Source organism: Protopterus annectens, chromosome 1.part2, assembly GCF_019279795.1.
Source record: "Protopterus annectens isolate FY-2018-M chromosome 1.part2, PAN1.0, whole genome shotgun sequence".
NCBI classification, from domain to species: Eukaryota; Metazoa; Chordata; order Ceratodontiformes; family Protopteridae; genus Protopterus; species Protopterus annectens.
The window spans coordinates 992,774,971-992,800,891 of NC_056727.1; the positions used below are offsets into that span (position 1 = coordinate 992,774,971).

General features: G+C 43.6%; 1 protein-coding gene across 2 annotated transcripts in view; it reads right to left on the reverse strand.

The window, feature by feature from the left end:
- The window catches only part of LOC122792214 (protein argonaute-1), a 1,920,205-nt gene that overhangs the window by 1,446,835 nt on the left and 447,449 nt on the right, over positions 1 to 25,921 (reverse strand). For both annotated transcript variants that reach the window (XM_044059955.1, XM_044059956.1), the window contains exon 5: positions 1,398 to 1,534. In XM_044059955.1, the coding sequence (XP_043915890.1) occupies positions 1,398 to 1,534 (137 nt within the window). The remainder of the gene's footprint in view (positions 1 to 1,397; positions 1,535 to 25,921) is intronic.

Sequence of the window (25,921 nt, forward strand, 5' to 3'; positions counted from 1 at the left end):
GGGGTAAAGAATCAGGCGACAAACCGGCTGCGAAAGTACCATACTGAGAACCGGCGAACAGGAGACTGGCCTAGAAGAGGCTTCATCGGTTTTGGACCTGGGATGCCTGTCCTTTTCTTTGCCTTTTTTATGAATTCCGGTCAACGGTTGTTCCGACGGCATTATGTAGTTAAACCTTCGGCCAAAGTAATGTAAAGCAAAATTAAACAGACGCTTAATAGCGCGTTGGTTGAATCTAGCACAAAACCAACAACTAGCAATGTCGTGGTCAGGGCCTAAGCAAAGAATACAGTAAGAGTGAAAATCCTTGAGGCATTTCCTTTCCACAAGAAATACAATTGTTAACTTTTACTGACATCAGTCTGGAGTAAGAAAAAGTTTCCCCAACGGGGTACTTAGCTTTATTGAAGACTTCTGAGATTTTTGAAATTGAATTTCAGATCCGGAGTCGGCCGACAGGCACTTGCGAACTGCTTTTGCTTCGGGCACCGCACAGCAAGAAAGACTGAAGAAAATGGCGTCTGCTGCATCTTAAATACCCCTGGCGCACTGACGTCAGGGAAGAGGCGATAGCAGCCGACGCCAGACAAGGACTTTGGAATTCAGGCCGACTGCGGGTAGCCTGCCAGCAGGATAACCCCAAGTGTAATGACTGCAACAGTGAAACACGATGAACATCTATGGTTACAGTAATGCATTTATTTAGTGATGAGGAAAAGGAAACAAGTCAACGACAACAGTAGACTATACACATTACAGTGATATGGAAAGGGTCTGATTACAGTAGTAGACAAATGCATTACTAAGGTCATTAACTCACTTTCTTCAAAGATAAGGAGGTGACTGCAAAAGCAATACTATAGATTACGATCTTCAAGAATGCTTTTTCCTCTCTCTGTTATTTTACTGGTAGGATACCATATTCTGTACTTACTATAGTACCAATGTACATATCAAATGCATTACTTAAAGCCAGTATTTAGAGTAATTGTTTTGATGATAGTATATATGATAATCTGAGAACTACAAAAGGTGACACCAACACATCATACCAAGAATGAAAAACAGTGAGACTGCCACTTTACAGTAGAGCATAGTGTTTGTGCTCATGTATTGGTACCCCATGACATCAGCATTCTCGTGTGTAAATCCATACTATTACTGCCTCCTCCTCATAAGTGCAAAACACCACCACCTGTGCCACTAGTTGCCATTAACACATCGAAAGTGCTAACCTCAACCCCCATCCACAAAAGAAAATGAAGGCAAGCCACTTAGCCATTGTATCAATTGTTCTCTTGTATGTCAAGAGAAAACTGCTGCTCTCAGTCAAGCAAAATGAAAACGGTAAACTATTTAGCATAATTACAATATATACCAAATATTAAAAATATTACCATCAATGTTGAGCATCATTTTCCACATGGCTGGTCTGACAGACTGATGGAAGCCAAACCAAACCTCTCTGCCTCCTCCCAGTGGATGGTAGTAACCTTCTGGAGGGGAAAAGAATGAACGACCCACTGGGGTATATCTAAAAAACAAACATCACATATATCAGGAGTCAAATAGTAGAAATAAATCTAAAAAATTAAAACTAAACATTTCAATTTTAAGAAATGTCACAAAAGACTGTAAAAGTTCCAAAATAAAAAAGGGTGACTTCTCACTTTCACATATTAACATGTCTGGGCTTTTTTCTTAAAGCTAAAGCACAGAATATATCAACAAACGTTGCCACTTTAACTGCCAGTTTCCATATAGAATACATAAGCTACAGATCTAATTTAAGTTTTACTTCCCCACACCCTCTCAAGAACTGCCATACTTCTGTCCTCATGTAGTCCAACTCTATGTCTGTTACCAATTTTAACACTTCAGAAGGACTGTTCCAATCATAAAGCACATTCAAATTCCAAACAGGATGGGGCTTTGGGACTGGAGTACACATCTCACTGTGTGTGTCTCCTCTTATTTAAATTGACAGAAAAGGAAGGGGGATTAAAACAGATTAATCTGTTCCCAAAAATTCTCTTAAGGTGCTTTGACTTTTTATCATTTAAGTCTGTACACTTAGCCCTTGTACAGTTTTTATCTTCCTCTCATACAGGCATAACTTCTGTCTACTGGTGGTGTATTTCACTTTGCAGCCCAGTACTTCACCAGCCTTCCATCATGATCTATTGCACTCCTTACTTTCATATCATTAGGTAGCACTAACCTCATGGGTCCTTATCCACTTCAGCACCAGCTAGTGCTTAAGTACATTGTAGTGCTCATTTCCCAAGCACTTTTTTACAACTTAAAGCAGCCAATGCAATGTAGCCAGAGGATCATTAAACTATTGTGATACAATGAAGTGCAATACAGCATACTGTTGTCCAAACAAGTAACAAAACTGAAATAAAGTTATCTGCCTTGAACAAAACCAAGGAAGGACTGCTTATAATGCTGAAGCCCAAGTCAAGCCTCTCTGCAATACAAAAGTTATACAAAATATTAGTTTCTTGTGCTTCAGGCCAGTTAATTACATTTAAAAAGGTTCTTGTGGTCTAGTCTTGTGGACAAACCCTTATCAAAACCCTATCTCCATAAGTCCGCCCAAGCATTCAGAGCATTAGGTCTGGACAAAGGTATGGCATCCAAGTCCAAGGAGGTCATTGTTCCACTATATTCGGCATTCATCAGACCTATCATTGAGTACACTGCCCCCTTTCGTATGTACCTAACCAGGCATATCCAACAACTGGAAAATCCAGTTTCCTCACTAAAAGGAAACAGGGCATAAGTAATATGTCCTATGCAGACCACCACAGGGGTCTATTCCTGTATTCAGTCTCGTACAGGCTTTTGAGGGGACATCTATGCTTGAGATATAGGGCATTGTCAGACCCCACTCTGATGGACCTCTTGCAAACCCACAAAACAAACAGTACCAGAATAACCCATTCTAAAGACTTAAACCTTGCCTGTGCTATAAATAGTACCTGCTGGAGACACAGGGTAGTCTTTGGGACACATACCTGTTTATGGAAGGAAGAGGCTCCCCATCCATGTGAAGCAGAGTTCCTCCATATTCCAATTCAAGAGCAACTTAGACAATTGGCATGGGAAACTGGAAATTCATCCCTGGTTTGGCACCTATGTTTCTGATGCAAACAAGTAACCTGTAAATTGTTCATCTCCCAGGCCCATGCTTACACTTATCAAGTGTATCAGAACTAGACAGAGATTTGGGATGCATGGCTAGGTTTAAAAAGGTCCTTGTGGTCATTAGCCTAGTAAACACCTATGAACCTTCTCCTGTCAACCTGGTTGACAAAGGCATACTGAAACAGTGTAGCAACTGCTTCATGTTTACTGACAATTCACTTCTAGCACAGACTTCATCCATTTGCGAGAAATGCATGTACATCAGTAGCCTGGATTCCATGCTGTCTCGTGCCAGTCAGTAATCCTGACAAAGTGGAGATTGCCAGAACAAGCATCACACCACTCACACAGCCAAGCAGAACACACCCCTATGCAAAGGTCCTCAATAAAAACTTACCTAAACAGCAGAGGCCTACAAAACATGCACACATTCCACACACACCACCAAACACATCACATACAGCAAACACACCAGTGCCTCACAAACAAAACTCATAAGGCAAAACAATAAACCATCACAGCCCACAAGACATAATAAACCAAACACACTAGTCATTGGCGACTCAGTTGTGAGACACATTGATGTCCTCCTCACTAGGCTCGACAAGGTTGTCATGGTTAGTTGTATGGCTGGTGCCAGAATCCGCCACATCATGCAAGCACTTAAGTCTCAAGTATGACTCTGTCATTGTACATGTTGGTGTGAATGACTTGAGATGCACCTCCCTGGAATACATGAAGAGACACATTATTGAACTCTGTGTTCCAGGCAGATATGACCCTAGCCCTACACAGCATCCTACCTTCACCAAGAATGATACCACAATACCAACAAAAAATGATGGATTTGGTTTCTGGTGTCATTCCAAGGGGATCCAGTATCTGTCTGCCTGGGATGACTGTCGATGGGCCTCTATGCTTTGCCAGAGATGGCCTTCACCTGTCAACACTGGGTTTCTGGATCCTGGCCAAGGCTCTTGTCTCCACATTATGCTTTTTTAGGCAATATCCCAAAGATGAACCTTTCAACTTAAAAGATCTGTCAAAAAACAAACTGAAGGTCATGCTGATTAATGCTAGGAGCCTTAACCTGAAAATGGACTCACTGGAAGCCCTCCTTGCACTAGAAGATCCTGATGTCTGTGCAGTCATGGAGACGTGGCTCAGGGCTGTGGACAACACCCCTGCCTTACCAGGCTATACCTCATTCCACACATTCAGACTCCAAAATCAGGTCAGGAAGACTGAGGGTGGCAGTGTATCTGTCTTCATTAAGGACTTACACACCTCCAAACTGGTTTGTCAGCAAGACGTACTGGAACTACTCCAGATACAACTGACAGTTGGGCAAGACACCCATCCAAGTTATAGCTAGCTACAAATGCCCCAGCTTCCATGACTCGAGGACACCCCCTCATCTTACCTGAATCTACTCGACTCCATCAAGGTACCCCCAACACTCTGATCCTTGGTGACTTCAACTACCCACCACAGACTGGGTGAACTATTCCTGCACTAATGCACTCTTAAAGATTCCTCGACTTCATCCATTCTCACACACTAGACCATCTCGTCTCACCCCCCCACAAGGGGAGATAACATTCTGAACTTAGTTCTTACCAATAAGGGTGACCGATGCACCACTCCCATACTATGTTCTTCCCTGGTGAGATCAGATCATCGCACTGTCTCATTCAAAGTATTTCTCCCACCCAACCTCCCCATCCCAGCCATAATCCAGCTAAAAAACTTCTTAAAAGCTGACTACAGCCTCCTAAGGGAGGGTATCTGTGGCTTCACACCACAGTCCCCCCCTCAGAAGATGCAGGCAACTATGCTGAACAGTATGCCAATGCAGTATACAAGCATCTGTACTAACTGCATGGACTCAGCCATACCCAATAGAACTACAACCTGCTTCTCAAGGAAGCATAAACCTGTTTGGTGGACATCCTCCATCAACAAGCTTCACAATAAAAAGGAAGAAACTGTTGTCCAAGGGTAAAAGGGAACAAATTCCAAATTGGAAAAACCCCCTCCTTAGCCTCAACAAGCAAATTAGATCACTAGTGAAAATCTCCAAAGACAATTATGAATCGAAACTAGCCTCCATAACAAAGAGAAAGCATAAAGTCTTCAATTACATCAGGAAACTCCATTGCAAAGCCCAGGTTTGTTCTGAATTAGTACTTAACAGTATAATTTACACTGATCCTGTTGACTTGGACAACCTGCTGGCAGATAGGGCCTTTGGGGAGAGGGGACAAGGGGGTGAAGTTTGCACTCAACCATTCGACATCCCCGATACTTGTCACGCACCTCACATCTCCATAGATAAAGTGTTATAGGCCCTATCCAAGGCAAAGAAAACAGCTTCCATGGGAATACACAGTATCCAAGGATGCATTCTGCACCATCTCCAAGAACTGGTTTTGCCATTGAGCACCCTATTCAACCACAGCCTAAGTACTAGCTTCATTCCAGCAGAGTGGAGAAAGTACAGTTGTGTACATTTACCATAAATGTAGACGTTAAGAGTGTATTCACTGTTGCATTCATTACATTTGAGTTATTTGCTTGCAGGTAGCCCTCAGTTGGCCTGATCAAAGTCTTGGGTCCTGCGTCGGTTGCTGTCTCATCTTCCATGACGTCAGGTAGTCAGGGGTATAAAGCATGCAGCCGACACCATTACATCAATTTTTCTTGCCCCAGATTGTCAGGTGCCCCCCTAATGGGAAGCAATTATATACAAAGTTACACCAACAAAAAGCAAATACACCACAAAGCTTTAAGTACATTAAACAAGAAGAGAGGTATAGTCAACAGAAGGCAGGGGACTGGAGGGAGGGTAACCAGGACTGCAAAAGTGAACACACTCAAACATCTACATTTATGGTAGGTGTACACAACTGTACTATGTTCTTCGTGTTTCACTATTGCAGTCATTACATTTGGGTAGATTCCTCAAAGCTAAGGATGGGAGGAGGCAATTAGATAGCATTAGGACCAGCTATAAGGCCCTGCAAGACTGCAGCGGCAAAGCCAGCTCTGGATTTCAAAAAGAATTGGCAAGTGATAATGCTTAGTGATGGTATGTCCAGAACTCCAGGTAGCAGCTTCTAGGATGTCCCTAGTAGGGACACCTCTGAGAAAGGCTGTAGAGGTAGATGCAGCCCTGGTGGAAATGGCGTCTAATCCCTTGTGGGGTAGGTTTTCCATGGTGCTTACAGCAGAAATGAATGCAATGGTCTATCCATTTAGAAATGGTTTGCTTTGAAATGGCCTTCTCCTCTGCCCCTGCAGCAAATGCAATCAGCAGCTGTTCAGATTTCCCCGATAGGCTTAGTCCTGTCCAAGTAAAATCTAAGTTGTCTGTGCACGTCCAAGGAGTGCAGTACTCATTCCCCTTTGTTCTGTGGATTAGAAAAGAACGTTGGCAAATGAATGGACTGATTAAGGGCCACACTGGATACCACCTTGAGCATAAAGGAAGGATTGGTCCTAAGGGACACCCTGTTCGCATGAAAGATTATGAAAGGCTCCACTGCCATGAGGGCCTGTAGTTCAGACACCCTTCTTGCTGAAGAGATGGCTAGAAGGAAGGCTGTTTTCCAAAAAATTAATTTCAACTCTGCAGCTGGCTCAAAGGAAGGCAGAGTGAGCTTTTCCAATACAAAGTTAAGGTCCCAGGCTGGAGTAGGGGCTCTCCTGGGTGGTCTTAAGTTTTTGGCCCCTCTGAAGAATTGCTTCAGCAGTGGATGAGAGAAGAGGGGTGGCTCTATATTATAATGTGCTGAAATGGCCAAGGCACGAATTTTAATGGAAGAGAAGAAAAGGCCCATGTGAAGCATCTCAGTTAAGTATTGAAGAATATGCAGTAAAATGGGCACTGTTGTGTCCATCCCCTGAGTTAGGCTCCAGGAAGAGAATATTTTCCACTTTTCAGCATAGGATTTTCTAGTACTAGGCCTCCTTGCCTCCAGAATGACATCCATCACTTGCTTACTGAGGGATGGTAATGGAGAGCTCAGGTAATTAGCCAGGCTGCAAGGTTCAGGGTTTAAAGCTGGGGGTGCAGAATCTGGCCCTCCTGCTTGGACAGTAGGGAAGGGGTCTGAGGCAGGTGCCATGGTTCCAGCAGTGACACATGGCGCAAGAGGAGGTAGACCAGTGTTGGTATGGCCAGTCTGGTGCAATGAGTATTGTCGTTGGTTTGTCCCATTTGATCTTTAGTAGAACTTTGGAGAGGAGAGGCAGAGGGGGGAAAGTATAAACTGACAGGTTTTTCCAGGTGAAGGACAGGACATTCACTTTCCAAGCTTGTCTGTGGGGAATCCTTGTGCAGAATTTGTCCAATTAGTAGTTCTGAGGGGAGGCAAACAGGTCTATCTCTAGGCTCCCCCATTTGTTTCTCAAAATGTTGAATATCTTTGGTTCCAGTTGCCACTCGTGTGGGTCCATGAGATTTCTGCTTAGGTCGTCTGCCAGTGTATTTAGATTGCCTGGCAGGAACTGAGCTTGTAGGTGCACATGGTAGCTCAAAGCGGTGTTCCACAGAGCCATGGCTAGTCTGCAGAGAGGTTATGAGTGGGTTTCCCCTCTGCTTGTTTATGTACCGCATAGTGGTGTTGTCTGTCTTTACCAATAACTGTCCTGGAAGAATGTGGTCCTTGAGAATTCTGCACAGCTAACATTTCTTTTTCATTGATATGCAAGTGCATTTGACTCTGTTTCCATTTGCCCTGAATGCACTGCCCTGTTAAGTGAGCCCCCCATGCATAGTCTGATGCGTCTGTTAGGGTTTGGGCAGCAGTGGGTAGAGTGAATGGCAGTCCCTTGTTGTGATGGCAGGCCTCTGCCCCACCAAAGGAACACTGTTCTTATACAAGAAATGATAATCATTCACTCTAGGTCCTGATAATGTTGACATCATAGGCTTTTTAGATACCATTGTAGTTTCCTCATACGCAGTCTTGCATATGGAATTAGTAGAATGCAAGAGGCCATGAACCCCAGGGCTTGCAGTATTTTCCTTGCAGATAGCTGGGTCTTTGTGGCCAGTAGTTTGAAGTAGGCTGTCAAATGAAGTTGTTTCCCTGCATGAGGTAGGTCATCTGGGAAGTTGTATTCAAGCTTGCCCCCAGGAATACAATTTTTTGGCAGGGTACTAGGTGTGATTTCTTTTCGTTTATGGTGTACCCCAGTGAAGTTAATAGTTTCTTTACAAATGTCAGATGTTTAGTACTATGTCCTGGCTTTCTGCCTGAATTAGACAATCATCCAGGTATGGATATATCTGAAGATTTCTTTGCATGCAGAATGCAATGACTGGAGCTAGGCACTTTGTGAATACCCTGGGTGCAATAGATAAGCCAAAGGGCAGTGCAGAGAACTGATAGTGCATGTAGTCTGCTCTGAAGCGTAGGCATTTTCTGCAAGATTCCCTTATTGGGATGTGCAAGTAAGCTTCCTTTAAATCCAATGTTGCCAACCAGGCATTTTTGCCTAGCATGGGAAGCAACTGATGAAGAGTTAGCATTTTGAACTTTGGGATTACCAAAAAGGTGTTTAGGATAGACAGGTCCAGGACAGGATGCCAGGAATGGTCTTTTCTGGGTAACAGGAAAAGTCGTGAGTAAAAAACCTTGCCCCCATTCCACTTCTGGGACAGGCTGAATAGCCCTTATACTTAGAAGAGAGAACCTGCTTTAAGCCTCTGCCCACTGATTTAGGGGTAGGTCTGGCCAACCGTTTGGGGTTGGTAAGGAGTGGAAGTGGAATCTGTATCCTTGGGAAACTATATTTAAAACCCATTTGTCTTGGGTAATGAGTTCCCAGTTTTTTGCTTGCAGGGCGATCTTTCCCCCCTAAAGGAACCATCAGTTGAGCAGGGCTTGGAAGGATTAAGGTTAAGTCAATGTTGACAGTTTACTTACCACTTCCAGCTTTGGAAGTGCGAACCCCCCCCACTGCTTAGGCCTGTGAGTACCTTGAGACTGAAGCCTGGGTGGTCTGCTGGTCCTGGATTTGGACTGAGAAGGCCTGGAAGAGACAGGAAAGGACCAATTCTTAGAAGGCCAGTGCCTACTAAATCTGGGAGGCTGTACTTACAGGAAATCTTTAACAGTTTGCATAGATTTAGCTTTTTCCTCCATCTTTTTAAGTACTGCTTCTGTTTTGTTGCGAAACAGGAGGTCTTGGTTTAAGGAAACATCCAGTAATTAAGCTTTAACATGATCTGGCAAAGTTTGCTCCTTAAACCAAGCATGCCTTCTAAGTACAGACCCAGTGACAGCAGCCCTGCAAGATGCCTCTAATGAATCAAAACCACACTGCAAACATGCAGCAGACGCCATTACATCAGTTTTTCTTGCCCCAAATGTCAAGTGCCCCCCTAATGGGGGAGCAATTAAATATAAAAGTAAAATGACATGCCTCCAACAAAAAAGCAAATACACCAAAAAGGCTTTTAAGCATAGTAAAGGAAAGTAGAGGTATAGCCAAAAGAAGTTAGGGGGCTAGAGGGAGGGTAACCAGGACTGCAACAGTGAATACACTCTAACATCTACATTTATGATACGTGTACACAACTGTACTATGTTATTAGTGTTTCACTGTTGCAGTCATTACATTTGGGTAGATTCCCAAAGCTATGGTTGGGGAGGAGGAATTTAGATAGCATTAGGACCAGCTATAAGGCCCTGCAAGACTGCAGTAGCAAAGCCAGCTCCGGATTTAGAGAAAATTGGCAAATGATGATGCTTGGTGAAAGTATGCACAGAACTCCAGGTAGCAGCTTCTAGGATGTCCCTGGTAGGGACGCCTCTGAGAAAGGCTGTAGAGGTAGATGCAGCCCTGGTGGAGTGAGGTCTGATCCCCCGGGGGGATAGGTTTTCCATGGTGCTTACAGCAGAAATGAATGCAATGGCCTATTCATTTAGAAATGGTTTGCTTTGAAATAGCCATCTCCTCTTCCCCTGCAGCAAATGCCACCAGCAGTTGTTCAGATTTCCTTTGAGGTTTAGTCCTGTCCATGTAGAATCTAAGCTGTCTGTGCACATCTAATGAATGCAGTATCCATTCCCCATTGTTCTGTGGATTGGGAAAGAAGGTTGGCAAATGAACAGACTGATTAAGAGTCACACTGGATACGACCGTGGACATGAAGGATGGATTGGTTCTGAGGGACACCCTGCCCCCATGACAGATGATGAAAGGCTCCACTGCCATAAGGACCTGTAATTCAGATACCCTTCTAGCTGAAGTGATTGCTAAAAGGAAAGCTGCTTTCCAAGAAAGAAATTTTAAGTCTGCAGTAGCAGCTTGCTCAAAAGGAGGTAGAGTGAGTTTCTCTACAACAAAGTTAAGGTCCCAGGCTGGGGTTTGAGCTCTCCTGGGTGGTCTCAAATGTTTGGCCCCTCTGAGGAACTGCTTGAGCAGTGGATGAGAGAAGAGCGGAGGTTCTGTGCTATAATGAGAGGAAATGGCTGAGGCATGGATTTTAATGGAGGAAAAAGACAGGCCCTCGTGAATCATCTCAGTTAAGTACTGTAAAATCTGAGGTAAATTGGGTGTTGCTGTGCTCATCACTCGAGAACTGGTTCAAGGCACAGCATCTTTTCCATTTTTCAGCATAAGATTTTCTAGTACTAGGCCTCCTTGCTTCTAAAATGATATCCATCACAGGTTTACTGAGGGATGGTAGAGGAGAAATTATGTAATTAGCCAGGCTGCAAGGTTCAGTGTTAGAACCAGAGGGTGCAGAATCTGGTTCTCCTGCTGAGACAACAGGGAAGGAGTCTGAGGCAGGTGCCATGGGGATAACCGTGACACACTGTGCAGGAGGGGTTACCAGTGTTGGCATGGCCAGTCTGGAGCAATCAAAATCATCCTTGGTTTGTCCCGTTTGATTTTTAGTATTTTGGAAAGCAGAGGCAGAGGGGGGAAGGCATAGACTGATAGGTTTTTTCCAGCTGAAGGACAGAGCATCCACTTTCCATGCTTGCTTGTGGGGAGTCCTTGTGAAAAATTCGTCCAATTGGTAGTTCTGGGGAGAGGCAAACAGGTCTATATCTGGGCTCCCCCATTTGTTTGTCAACATGTTGAAAGTCCTTGGTTCCAGTTTCCACTCGTGTGGGTCCATGAGTTTTCTGCTTAGTCAGTCTGTGAGTGTAGTTAATTTTCCTGGCAGGAATTGAGCTTGTAGGTGCACTTGGTAGCTCAAGGCTGTGTTCCACAATGCCATGGCTAGTCTGCACAGGGAGTAAGAATGTGTACCCCCCTGCTTGTTTATCTACCACATAACAGTGGTGTTGTCCGTCTTTACCATTAGTTGTCCTGGAAGAACGTGGTCCTTGAAGGCTGTCAGAGCATTCCGTACAGCTAACATTTCTTTTTGATTGATAAGCAGGTGCATTTCACTTGGGTTCAATTTCCCTGAATGCACTACCCTGCCAGGTGAGCCCCCCATGCATAGTCTGATGCATCTGTTAGGGTATGGGTGGCAGGGGATGGTGTGAAAGTTAGGCCCTTGTTTTGGTGGCAGGCCTCTGCCCACCAAAGGAATTCTAGGCGTAGGCAAGGTATGACAGGAATCATTGCTTCTAGATCCTGAGAATATTGACACCATAGGCTTTTTAGATACCACTGTAGTTTCCTCATATGCAGTCAGTGCAGAGAACTGATAGTGCGTGTAGCCTGCTTTGAAGCGTAGCTATCTTCTGCAAGATTGCCAGATTGGGATGTGCAGGTATGCTTCTTTTAAATCTAGTGTTGCCAACCAGGCATCTTTACCTAGCATAGGATGTAATTTTTAGAGTCAGCATCTTGAATTTTGGAATTTCCAAAAAGGTGTTTAGAGTAGACAGGTCCAGGATAGGACGCCATGAATTGTCTTTTCTGGGTACCAGGAAAAGTCTTGAGTAGAAACCTTGTCCCTTTTCCTCTTCTGGTAGTATCTGTCAGGTTTTCTGGGAGCAGGAGGCAGGGAATCAGGGCCAAACTAGATTCCAAAAAAGCATCATCAACAATGTCTAGTACAGGAGGAATAGCTAAAGGCCTCTGCTGAGGTAGGAGTAAGAAATCCCCAAGCCTCTTTTTTGAATCATACAAATCCTGGCTTTCCCAGTGGAAATGCTCCCTTAGAGTATGCAAGGTTTCCCCCAAAGAAAACTCCTCTGGAGGGGAAGCAGAGGGAATGGAGTCTTCTGCATCAGAATCCTCATAAGTAGGTAAGGGCAAATCCAGATCATCAGAAGAATCAGAAAAATCAGAATCCTGGTCAGAAGATTCATGAACAACTTCAGTCCTGGGCCTCTTAGAAAGGGGGGGGGGGGGGGTTGGCTACCCCTGAGATTAGAGTTATTAAATCTTCAGCCATTCTGATTTGTTTTTTAGGCATAGAGGCCTGAGCATGTGGCCTGGGCGTCGTTTTTTAGGTATGTTTCGAGATTTAGGCCTAAGTGAAGGAAGCGTCGGTTTATTATGAAAGTCCATAGGCCTGAATACACCCTCAGAAGCCAGTACCTGCACAGCGGCTCCGGACCCATCCAAAGTAGAGACATCTGCGGGTTCCATAGTTGAAGCATCTTGCGGCATACCAGACTCCAAATGGGTCTCAGTAGAGGCCTGCGAATCAGAAGTAGCGGGTATCAGGGGCTGTGAAAGCTCTTCACTGAGTACCGGCAAACTGGCGACTGGCTTAGGAGAAGCATCGTCGGCAGTTTTGGACCCCGGCGGCCTGCCTCTCTCTTTATCTTTGCGTTTTTTTGGAATTCCAGTAGTCGGATGGCTAACAGACATTTCTGGGTAATTAAACCGAGAACCAAAACATTTAGAGGCGAAAATACAGACTAATAGTGCGCTGCTCAGGGCCTAGGCAAGGAATACAGTATAAATGAAAATATTTGAGGCATTTGCTTTCCACAAGTAATGCAATCAACTTTTACTGACATTGGTAAGGAGCAAGAAAAAGTTTCCCCAATGGGGTACTTAGCTTTAGTTGAAGACTTCGGTTCTGAAACTCGAAAATTAAAATTTCAGGAGTCGGCCGACCGGCACTTGCGAACTGCTCTTGCTTCGGGCACCGCACGGCAAGAAAGACTGATGTAATGGTGTTGGCTGCATGTTTTATACTCAACACGAAGAAGCCAAGAAAAAACTGCAGCCTTTAATGTCTTCTGGTACCACGGCTATACAAGCCTTCACAGCATGTTTTATACCCCTGACGACCTGACATCATGGAAGAAGGGACCGCAACTGATGCAGGACCCAAGACTTTGTTAATCAGGCCGACTGTGGGCTACCTGCAAGCAGATAACCCAAATGTAATGACTGGAACAGTGAAACACGAAGATCTGCCATGGTCATCCCCTTGCACAAAGGTGGCGCCACTACTGACCCTGGAAACTATCACCCCATTAGCTTGACACATCTGATCTGTAAAGTCATGCAGCTTATTATTATGGATCTCAAACAAGGACATAGGAAATCTCCAAGCACTTGACCCCACCTGGTTCGGAGCAGTCAATGGTAGACAATGTCTGTTGAAGTTGGTTGACTTCTTTGAGACTTATCACCAAGGCCTGCATGGGGGAAAGTCAGTACATACAGCGTACCTTGACTTGGCCAAGGCTTATGACACAATCCCCCACTCGGCCATCATCAAAAGGCTAACAGAACTTGGTGCAAATCCCTCTCTCATCAGGTGGGTGGCCAACTGGCTCACCAACAGGACCCTCAAAGTCAAAATAGGCACCTCCAATAGCAGACATGTCACTAGTGGAGTTCCCCGGGGATCTATCCTGGGACCCCTACTGTTTGGCATCTATTTCTCAGAGGTCCAGGCAAAGACAAATGGCGTGTGGCTGACCAAGTTTGTGGATGACTAAGTGGTGTGCTGTCATGGACTCCTCAAATGATGTTAACATACTGCAAGAGAGTCTCGCAGCAACTAATGACTGGTGCCAAACTCATGGCTTCAAGCTAAATGCAAAAAAATGCATTCCATTCAAAAAAGACAGGACCCCTTATTGATTACTACATTAACGGCAACCCCCCAAGCACACAACCTGTAACAGACCTGGGCACTCAGGTTGATAACCTCCCGTTTGACCATCATGTAGTGGCAGTGGTCAGAAAAGCCTTTTGCTTGGTTCATCTCAAGTAAAAGGATTGCATCCAGAAAAAAGGAGGTTATTATCTCTCTATACTCCTCCATTAGGCCAATAGCTTGAATATAATGCCCTGTTTGGGATGTACCTCTCTCCAAACATCTACACCAACTGGAAAGGCCACTGAAATACCTCACAAAGAGAATCCATGACCTCCAACACCCATCCTATGCTGACCAGCTCAAGTCACTATCACTCTACTCTGTACACAGATTGCTCAGGGGTGATCTGTCTCTTGCCTACAAGGGAATCTCTGGCACTGCCCTACTGCAGATGCTCCATATCCGCAAGTTAACTCCGCACGCACTACTCACTCAAAAGGCCTGAATCCAATATGCAACAAGAAAAATTGCTGGAGAGACAGGTTTGTCTCCCGGAGGGGGCTCCGTCACTGGAATAGACTTCCCATACACATCAAAAGGAGCACCTCGCTGACCCTCTTCTAGTGCAACCTTGATGAGTGGATGGGAAACCACACATTTATCCCAGGGGTTCCACCTGTGTCCCTCATTGACAGGGGCGATAGGTGCTGACTGAGGCTCCCTTTTGGGGATAAACTCTTGGATAGGCTAGGAAGGGCCCCAGGGCCATTAGCCTAGTAACCCATTATGACCCTATGATAAAATAAAAATTCCACCTGCTCACCAAAATGATAGCAACCTAAAGTAAATCACATGTCCCAGAGAAACCAAAATGTTGAAGAAATATGCAACACCATGTTCAACATATTCCAAATGACCATGATTATTGTTCAAATGTAGTCTGTAGTAATATACTAAAGTGGCTGGCAAATGATACATTGACAAGGTAAAAGACTGCATACATCCAAACACAATGTAATCTATTCAGGCCACAAACAGCAAATTCCATTAAATATTCCAAGTATCAAGAAAATGGGATACTCTTTCCTCTCAGAACTATGACTCTAGGAAGTCCAGTAAAACTTCATGTCTTCCTTGTACAGTTCAAGTTCAGTTTCACAAGATAGCCAAAAACTGGTACTCCAGACAGCTCAATCTGCAGAGAGATACCAAACACGGACAGACCAATAAAACAGCGTAAAGCTCCACAGACGCTACCAGGGAACTGGCAACAGCACAATCAAAAATAACAAAACTAATATCCGAATAATCAGCAATGTAACTAAATATGTCAGAAAGACAACTTGCCCACTGGAAGCTAGCTGCTGCCGTCTTCAACATGAAGCTCCCTTTCACATGTGCATTCCTTGCATTTTTCCCCATGATTTAAATCTTCACACCTTAGGCAGTTCTTCCAGTATTGCCAAGTCTGTTATCCTGTCTACATCTATTTCAAGCCAACACTGTTGTTTGCGTGATTGCTAATGAGAGATTTGTACATCTCTTAAACTTTTTACATCATCTCTTGTAAAGACCGAGAACAGGACCCCAGTACTGACCTAACCAGTGTGTTTAACCTGACCCGTTAATCTTCTATATTCTAAGTGGATTCCATTTACTATTACATCTCAGCTGGTATTGCCTAATTAGGCTTCTACATACCCAAGGACCCAGAGATCTATTTTGTTAGATAACCTACTGTATAGTACTGGATCAAATACCATATACATGCCCAGGTAGAATTTAAAAAAATGACTTCTTATGCCAATAATCATATATTCAGACCAAAAATAAAAATTACATGAAGGGTACTACACAAAAAATGTTTAATGCAATATTTCAAACCGTACAAAAACTACAGTTTTCAGCTAGTGGTTTCAAATCTTTACTGTAATCTTGAAGAGGTCTGCATTTACAATTCCTATGCAGGCTGCTACAATTTCCACTTTCTAGTCTGAACAACACTGCCTCCTCCTTGTGATGTCTATGTATATAATCCTTGTGTAGACTACTATAATTTTCACACTTTTATTAATCCATTCTGCTGTCATGCTTTCTAACTTGTATAAAGTTAACCATATTAAAGTATACAACAAAAAAAATATAAAGACAGCACTGACCAATGTCCTTTGTAAATCACCTATGTACTTATCTGGCAGTGGGAGGGAGTCAGCTGAAGCCACTGTGGAAAGGTGTAGCTACGAAAGATGTGCTAACCATGGAATACCTGCAGGCAAGGTATCCCATAGATGAGAAAGGCAACAGTGAACAGCATGACAAACATTTATGGGTACAAGTTGTTAAACACGTTCTGTAGTCCAGGCTTTGAGACTCTGCCTTCATTTGCTTAGTAAAACAAACTGCTAGTACAACAGACTGAGCATGTCACTTAACCAGACAGTTTTCTGGGACAAATGGGAAAATGGGATGCACACTTAAATGGTCTCCTTGATGGCATACTTGGCAAATGTCTATGAACCATACCATTGTATGATTCTTCAACGAAAGCCAATAATTCAATTACTCTCCAGCCATAGGCAACTGTGCTTATTACAATCTACTTCCCTTTTTAAAAGGGAAAAAAAGTCTTCATCTGGGCACTCAGCAGGGCAGCACCAGGACTAATAGAAGGGACATCAGCTTAAAATCTCATCTGAAGTACATCACACTCCTCCAGAAAGTACAGTTTTGTACCTACCATAAATGTAGATGTCCGAACAGGATAGCATCTGCAGTCCTTACAAATGGGTTGTCCTGTCGTCAGGCAGCCCTTCGGTCGGCCGGATTCCAAAGTCTGGGTCTGGCCTCGGCTGGTGTCGCACTTCACCCGACGTCATCTCTGCTGGTCTTCGGGTATAAAGGCATCAGCCGACGCCATTTTCCTCAGTGTTTCGTGCCCCAGATGCCAGTTGCCCTCTTGGAAGGCTAAATTTTTGGGTAAATGACAATGATTCCAAAAAAGTAGAAGGCAAACAAAAAATAAGCATGTATGTACATATATACAAACAAATTACACCATAAGAGATCCCCCCCCAGCTAGCTATTAGGTGGGCAAATACCCTAGGAGTACCACAGAGAGGGTGGGTAATCCTGACTGCAGATGCTATCCTGTTCGGACATCTACATTTATGGTAGGTACAAAACTGTACTATGTCCTTCAAGGATGCATCTGCAGTCCTTACAAATGGGTAGAATACCATAGCCAAACTAGGGGAGGAGGAAGAAGATTTATGGTGTAGTTAGGATCCCTTGCAAAACAGCAGTGGCAAACCCTGCTCGGGATCTACAGTATAGAGGTAAGTTATAATGCTTGGCAAATGTATGCACGGAGGTCCAAGTAGCAGCCTCAATAATGTCCTTGGTAGCCACTCCTCGTAAGAAAGCTGTGGTAGTGGCTGTAGCTCTTGTAGAATGAGGCCTTATGTTCTGTGGAATTTGCTTTCCATGGTAGGAGTAACAGAATCTTATGCAATTTCCTATCCACTTGGAGATTGTCTGTTTGGAAATTGCTTTTCCTTCCCTTCCTGTTGCATAAGCTACTAGAAGCTGGTCAGTTTTTCTATTGCCCTTGGTTCTGTCCAGGTAGTAGCGAACTGTCTATGTACATCCAAGGTATGCACCAGTCTTTCCCCCCTGTTCTGTGGATTGGGAAAGAAGGTAGGTAGGTGGATTGCCTGGTTTAGAGACACTCTGGATACCACCTTAGGCATAAATGTAGGATTAGTTCTCATGGACACTCTATCTTGATGGAAGATTAGGAAGGGTTGTACTGCCATTAAAGCCTGTAGTTCCGAAACCCTTCTTGCTGAAGTAATTGCCAGTAGGAAAGCAGTTTTCCAGGATAGGTGTTGAAGATCTGCTGTTGCTGCTGGTTCGAATGGAGTGAGTGTCAATTTTTCTAGCACAAAGTTCAAGTCCCATGCTGGTAATGGTGGTTTCCTAGGAGGTTTTACATTCTTAATTCCTCTCAGGAACTGCCTGAGTAGAGGATGTGAGAAGACAGGGGATCAAGCTGTATTCTGCAGAAATAGCTGATGCATGTATCTTGATGGAGGAATAGGACAGGCCTGTATGGAGAAGCTCTGCCAAATACACCAGGATGTTGGCAATATCTACCTTTGACACATCTTTCCCTCTTTCAGTACTCCAAATGACAAACCTTTTCCATTTTCCTGCATAGTTCCTTCTTGTTGAAGGTCTGCGGGCCTCGAGGATAATGTCTTTAACCCTTTGGGATAAATCTGGGTTAGTTGCTCTTATGTAATGTTCCAGGCAGTCAGTTGCAGAGTTTTCAGGTTTGGATGCAGGATGTTGTAGTCGCTCTGAGTTAACATCAAAGGAATCAGGGGTAGTGTCCACGTTTCCCCCCCGAGACATGCTCCTCAGCAATGGATACCAATGTTATCTTGGCCAATTTGGAGCTATCAGAATTATCCTTGGACGTTCCTCTTTGATTTTCAGTAGTACCTTGTGCATCAAAGGAAGAGGTGGGAATGCATATGCTGTCAGGCCTTCCCAACTGAAGGATAGAGAGTCCACCTTCCAAGCAAGTGGGTGGTATGTCCTTGTGCAGAATTTCTTGAGCTGGTGATTGAGTGGGGATGCGAATAGGTCTATTTGTGGCATTTCCCATTTCTTTGTGATGGCCTTGAAGATGTCCGGGTGTAGCATCCATTCGTGAGCATCCGAGGTAGTTCTGCTTAACATGTCTGCTAGGATGTTTTCTTTTCCCGGTACAAATATTGCCTGTAACTGAATGTTGTAGCTCAGAGCCATATTCCATAGGTCCAGAGTCATTCGGCATAGGGGGTATGAATGAGTGCCTCCCTGTTTGTTGATGTACCACATGACTGTGGTGTTGCCTGTCCTTATCAGCAATTGGCCTTCTTTGAGGAATGGTCTGAAATTCTGGATTGCTAGTTTTACTGCCAGCATTTCTTTTTGATTTATGTGCAGGTGCAGCTGATCTGGAGTCCATAAGCCTTGAATGCACTTGTCCAGCATGTGGGCCCCCCAACCGAGGTCTGAGGCGTCTGTTGTGATGGTTTGGCTTGTTTGAAGGTTGTGGAAGGACAAACCTGGGTTTGCCTGGCATGCCTGAGCCCACCATAGGAACTCTTGTTTCAGGCATGGGATTAGTGGTATTTCGGTTTCTAAGCTGTGCCTGTGTTGAGACCATAAATTCTTTAGGTACCACTGTAGCTTTCTCATATGCAGTCTGGCATGGGGGACCATGATTATGCAGGATGCCATGAAGCCCAAGGCCTGCAGTACTTTCCTTGCTGTTAGTTTGTTCTGCTTTGTTAATGCCAAGTAGTAAGGAGGAAGTTGTTCTTGTTTTTCTGCAGTTAGGAATGCCATCTGTTTTACTGTGTCCAATTCTGCACCCAAGAATGTTCTTGTCTGGGATGGTATCAGTCTTGACTTTTTTAAATTGACTGTGTATCCCAGGGCTTGTAGTAAGCAAATGACTCTTTGTAAGTCTTGTGTCAGCTTGCTGTTGTTGTCCGCTTGTATCAGGCAGTTGTCCAGGCATGGATAAATTTGGATTCCCTGAAGCCTGCAATGAGCGATTACTGATGCCAGGCATTTCGTGAACACTCTGGGCGCAGTAGATAAGCGAAAGGGCAATGCTGAGAATTGATAATGCTCTGATCCTGCAAGAAATCTGAGGTATCTTCTGAAATTTGGTCGTATGGGGACGTGCAGGTATGCCTCCTTGAGATCTAGAGTTACCAGCCAATACTCCTTGCCCAGCATGGGAAGAAGTTGCTGTAGGGTCAGCATTTTGAATTTTGGAACAATGATGAATGTGTTTAAAGCGGACAAGTCGAGAATAGGTCTCCAACTTTTCTCTTTTCTTGGTACTAGGAAGAGTCTGGAGTAAAATCCCTTGCCCTGTTCTGTAGGTGGTACCCTTTCCACAGCTCTCATCTTTGTCAATTGAGCTATTTGTTTTAGAGCTTCTGTCTTTTGATTTGGTGGTAGGTTTGGCATTTCTCTTTTTACTGGTAAGGTGTGGAAATGAAACCTGTAGCCTTGGTCTATAGTTTGCAAAACCCACTTGTCTCTTGTGATATAGTGCCATTTTTTTGAAAATAAAGCTAACTTTCCGCCTAAGGGTGCTGCTATTTGTTCCCTGGTAGGCGGTGTCAGAGCCAAGTCACTGTGATTGTCCTGTTGCAGTGGTAGTGGTTGTATCTGTGCCTCGTTGGTTATTGCCTTGTCACTGGCGTCCCCTGTAGGCACCTCCTCTGAATTGATTTCTGCCTCTGGAACGTCTATTCCTGCCTCTCTGAGATTTAGAGGAGTCTGGAAAGGACCAATTTTTGGAAGGCCAGTTCCTGCTAAACCTTGGGGGCTGAACCTGTAAGAAATCTTTAACTGTTTGTACAGATTTTGCCTTCTCTTCCATTTTCTTCATTACTTGTTGGGCAGGGGAACCGAATAGACTGATCTTATCCATAGGAGCATCTAATAGCTTTGCTTTAACATGATCCAGCAAGACCTGTTCTTTCAACCATGCATGCCTTCTTATAACTGTGCCAGTCATGGCTGATCTAAATGAAGCCTCCAGTGCATCATAGCCACATTTTAAAGAATGGTTACTAACCTGCTGAATGTTATTCACCATTTCTAGAACATATTTCTTATCTAAGGAATCATCAGAGGACAGTTTCTTAGTTAACTGATCAAGCATAAACTCTTGGTATTGGATCATATGAAACTGACAGTTCAAAGCTCTAGCTGAGAGAGTAGCAGAGGTGTATACTTTTTTACCCCATCTCTAAGGACCTGGATTCCCTTTCAGAAGGGAGAGGGTTTTTCGCTGAGGTCGGCTACTGCCTTAGGCCCCTGGGAGATAGTCTCAGGATCTGCAAGAGGAGCCTTGTATAAGTGGTGATGAGTGTCCGGTACCCTGTAAAACCTATCGGGCTTAGCAGGGGCTGGAGGTAAAGTATCAGGAGCAGTGCAAACATCATTAAATGCATCATCCACAACAGGAAGGACTGGAGGTATAGCTAAGGGCCTATGTTGTGGTAAGTGTAAAAAGGTCCTAAGCCTTTTTCTTGAATCTGAGAAATCTTGTCCCTGCCATTGGAATTGCTCTCTCATGGCATGTAAGGTTTCCCCAAAGGAAAATTCCTCTGGTGGAGAGGCAGAAGGAATAGATTCTTCAGCATCAGAATCTTCATAAGTAGAAAAAGGAGCCTCTGGATGGTCTGTATTGTCTGTATCATCAGAAGAGTCACCTGAGGTCACAGGTTCAGGGGGCTCTGTTCTAGGTCTCTTTTCTGGAGGTTGAGAGGCCCTGTCTGGGTGAGATTGGGATCCCCTTATTAAAGAGATGAGATCCTCTGCCAGAGTAAGCATTTGGGAACTGGAACTGGGCCTGTGAGAGGGGGGCTTAACAGGCACAGACTTAGCAGTTTTGGCTGCTTTAGCCCTGGCAAAGGCCTTTATAGACATGGCTGCAGGAGGCCTAGCAGCCCCACGTGCTGGGGTAGAGACATCTAAAGGGATGGTGTCCGATAATTCTGGAGAAACCACATTAGTAGGCAAAACTTCAGAGGCCGATTCAACTAGGGCAGAAGGGGCCTCGGTAGTAGTCATGGATTCGGCTGAAGATTGGCCCGTTTGTTCGGTTTCGGCCGAAACAGAGACACTCGCGGTTTGCTTAACCGTAGTTTCGGCCGAAACCGCGGACCGCGAGTGTCGGTCCTTTTCTTTGCGTTTAACAATTTGAGTAGTCTGATGATCTGACGGCATAATGTACGCAAAATCTGAGCCGAAAAACTGTTCAGCAAACTCCGACCGACGCCTAAGCGTTCGTCGGTTGAAGGAAGCACAGGCTAAACAAGCTGCTACGTCGTGGTCGGGGCCTAAACAAGGTAAGCAGTAAGAGTGGAAATCTTTATGAGGTATTTGTTTCCCACAAGTTAAACAGTTATTCACTTTTTCTGACATCGGCTGAGGCAAGAAAGAGTCCCCAACGGGGTACTTAGCTTTTAGAAGTCTTCGAAGTAGTATTCGGTAGTAGTAATCTCTGGATCTGACCGACCGGCACTTGCGAACAGCTTCTGCTTCGGGCGCCACGCAGCAAGAAAGACTGAGGAAAATGGCGTCGGCTGATGCCTTTATACCCGAAGACCAGCAGAGATGATGTCGGGTGAAGTGCGACACCAGCCGAGGCCAGACCCAGACTTTGGAATCCGGCCGACCGAAGGGCTGCCTGACGACAGGACAACCCATTTGTAAGGACTGCAGATGCATCCTTGAAGGACATCAGCACTGCCCATTATGTTGCATCCTTGAAGGACATCAGCACTGCCCATTATGTTGCATTCACTAGACAGGACATCAGCCACTCTAGAAATTAAAACTCAACACCTTGAGACAGAAAAGCTACCACCTGATCCACAAACATCTAATAAATTAGCATCCAATATTTCTAGGTAATCTCCCATCCAAATGCTAACCAGGCTTAACAATGCTCAACTTCTGAGATGAGGCACATTCAATGTGGAAGACTTGTGGTACAAGTCCTAATAGCAAAATACAGAGAAACGTGGTCAAGAAGTTGCTGAAGAATGATCTCTTCTCTGGACACATCTGGGTGAATGCACAGATAAACAGATGGAAGAAATTACATTTTGAGAAGTGGGAAAAATTAGAGGTGTATGAGCGAGTCAGAAGCCATAAAAAGTGAGGCTGCCTAGACAAGGAGTCTCGAAATTAAAAATGCATACAAAACTTTAGTGCCAATACCAGAAGCAGCACTTCCTTCATTTGTCTAGTCAGTCTTGAAAGAGCAAAACTGAGAAAGCTTCACTGAAGGTGTTCCTCGTACTCTAAGGGGGGGGGCATTTCCTTTTCATTCAAGGTTTTATTCACATTCACCACCTCAAGAAGCTTACTAGAGAGCTAACAGTCCTAAAATCACAGCGCTAGGAGGTAATTTATAGACAGTTAAAAAGACAAGTGTGGCTTCCCAATCTCACCAATATTATAGTCTGAAATGTGAAGGTACATTGCCAAAACAACCAGCAATACAATCCTGACTATACAACTGGCAAATATACTGGAAAACCTGGAGAAGCTATTGGCCATTACAGCCTCTGAGCTGCTCCCTTTGAGAGCTATAAGTGGTATGGCTTATTGAAAAACTGGGAAAACAAACCTCCTGCACGGTAGCAATTGCAAGGCTCAAGAAACAAACACAATCAGGAACCAAAAAATGAGAGCCAGCAAACAGTGACTGTGATAAAAATTTTTGTATTAACTAAACAAAATCACAGCATGTTGTAGCAGTTACAAACCGGTTTCGGCTGGCAAAGCACAGCCTTCTTCAGTGTACAAGAAAATCATGAGATACAAAAGCTGTATATATACAATAGACAAGCATCCTATTGGCTGAGTCCTAAAGGTGTTCATTAAGTCCTGGGGGGGGGGGGGGGACAACCCTCCCAGTCTAATAATCCATTTCTTTTCTTTTGTATTTAGTATGGAATGCCATTCAGTTTTGTTTGCCCTATTCCCTAAAATCATATCAATAACAATAAAGTTAAAATAGAGAACATTCAGGGTCTTCTGAACATTGCTCTGGCGAAATGAAAATATCATATCACAATGTTTTAAATTTGTCAGTATTTGAACTATCTCAGACTCAGATAAGAATGTTAAATAAAGGCCTCACGTTCATTCCAGGTTTTACTGTGTCAGAGGAATCCTTTGCTCAGGATGTTGTTAATTTTTGTCATTTGTTGAATTTAAAGTTGTTTTTTGGTGATACTGACTCCACTTATGATCATGATAGATTTATATATCATAGATCCAATTTCTCACCACCAATGCATCAAATGGTATTGCAGTTTCAGAATAGCGTACTCAAGGACTTACACTTTTTGGGTTCAGACATTCCATTAAAACATAATAATTTATCTTTTGATGAAAAACAAGCTATTCTTGAACTTCAAAACAACAGGGAAATTGTTATTATTACAGCTGACAAAGGTGGTGCTGTGGTCGTCCTAAATTGGGTTGATTATGACAATGAAGCTATGCGACAACTTAATGATCAAAGATATTACTCGCATATGTCCATAGACCCAACCAACATGTTTAGCAAACAAATTGAGAGGTATTTACAACAAGCCAGGGAGGAGGCTATCATAACCAATGATATTATGAATCAACTTTTGGTTCATGATCCCACCAATCAATACATTTACTTTCTGCCAAAAATCCACAAAGATCTTTCTCACCCACCAGGTAGACCAATTGTATCTGGTAGAGGATACATTACAGAACCCCTTTCATTATTTCTGACCAAACATCTAAAGCCTTTGTTACCCAATATTCGATCACGTCTACAGGATACAACAAAACTCCTACAGATTGTTTCTGACACACAGCTTGAGCCAAGTTGGTTATTATGTACTTTGGATGTAAGTGCCCTATACACGAATATTCCACACCAAGATGGGCTTAATGCATTAAAGCTTATTGGCTCGAAGTCTCAAACTTATACAGTTCTGACTTCAATACCTTCTTGGTTGGTCTAGCACAATATGTTCTCACGAGTAATGTTTTTTATTACAAGGAACAATGTTTTTGGCAAACTAAAGGGACAGCTATGGGGGCTTCCTTTGCCCCTATATATGCTGATCTCTTCATGGCCTTTGTTGAGAATCATATTATATATGACAGGGAAAGAAACATCTTTTTGTCACAGATTGACATATGGAGACGTTATCTTTATGATGTTTGGTTGGTATGGAAGGGAGATGAAGGCTCTCTAATGGAATTTGTTACTTAAACAACAATGCTTGGGGTCTGCATTTCACTGTTAGTTTTGATAGGGACACTATTACATTTTTGGATGTATTAATCCAGAGGGCCCCGGATCATACTTTATCTACAGAGATATACAGAAAGTTCCCAGAATACAATTCCATCTTGCATGCCTCCAGTTACCATCCACCTCACATAGCACGCAATACTCCTAAGTCACAATTTATACGTGCTAAACTTATCTGCTCAGATGAGACTACTTATTTGAAACACAAATCTGACATAACTACCAGATTCAAATTTCGTGGGTACAGAAGTGGTGATATAACTATGGCTAGTAACAAGGTTTGTTCTATGTAGAGAATGGACTTACATATAAGACACATGTTAATAAACCATCCCAACCTCTCAGATTCACGACTACATATGCTCGCAATTCCAACCGCCTTATCCAAAGTGTACGGAGGCATTGGAACATTTGACAATGTGATATGGATATCAACAGCATTATCCCTGATAATTGTCTTTTTTCTTACAGGAAAGGGAAGAACCTTAATTCTTTTTTCAACCATTACAAACACAGGGATAACAATACACATGATTTGGTACAAACAACACTGTCCGGTGAACCGCTACATGGTTGTTTTCCATGTGGACATTGTAACAATTGCAAATACATCAATAAGTCCAAACAATTTTCTAGTCGTAACTGCCCGCAAGTCTTTGATTTGAGGTTCTTATAAAATTGTTCTAGTGATTGGATCATCTATTTGGCCTCTTGCAATTGTGGTTCATTTTATGTTGGACAAACGTCCAGACCTCTCAGAATACGTATCTCTGAACACATCAGTAACATCAGACAAAAAAGGATGCACAATGCTCTCTATAAACATACACTAGTTCATCCAACATGCAAGTTTAACTTTATTGTTATTGATATGA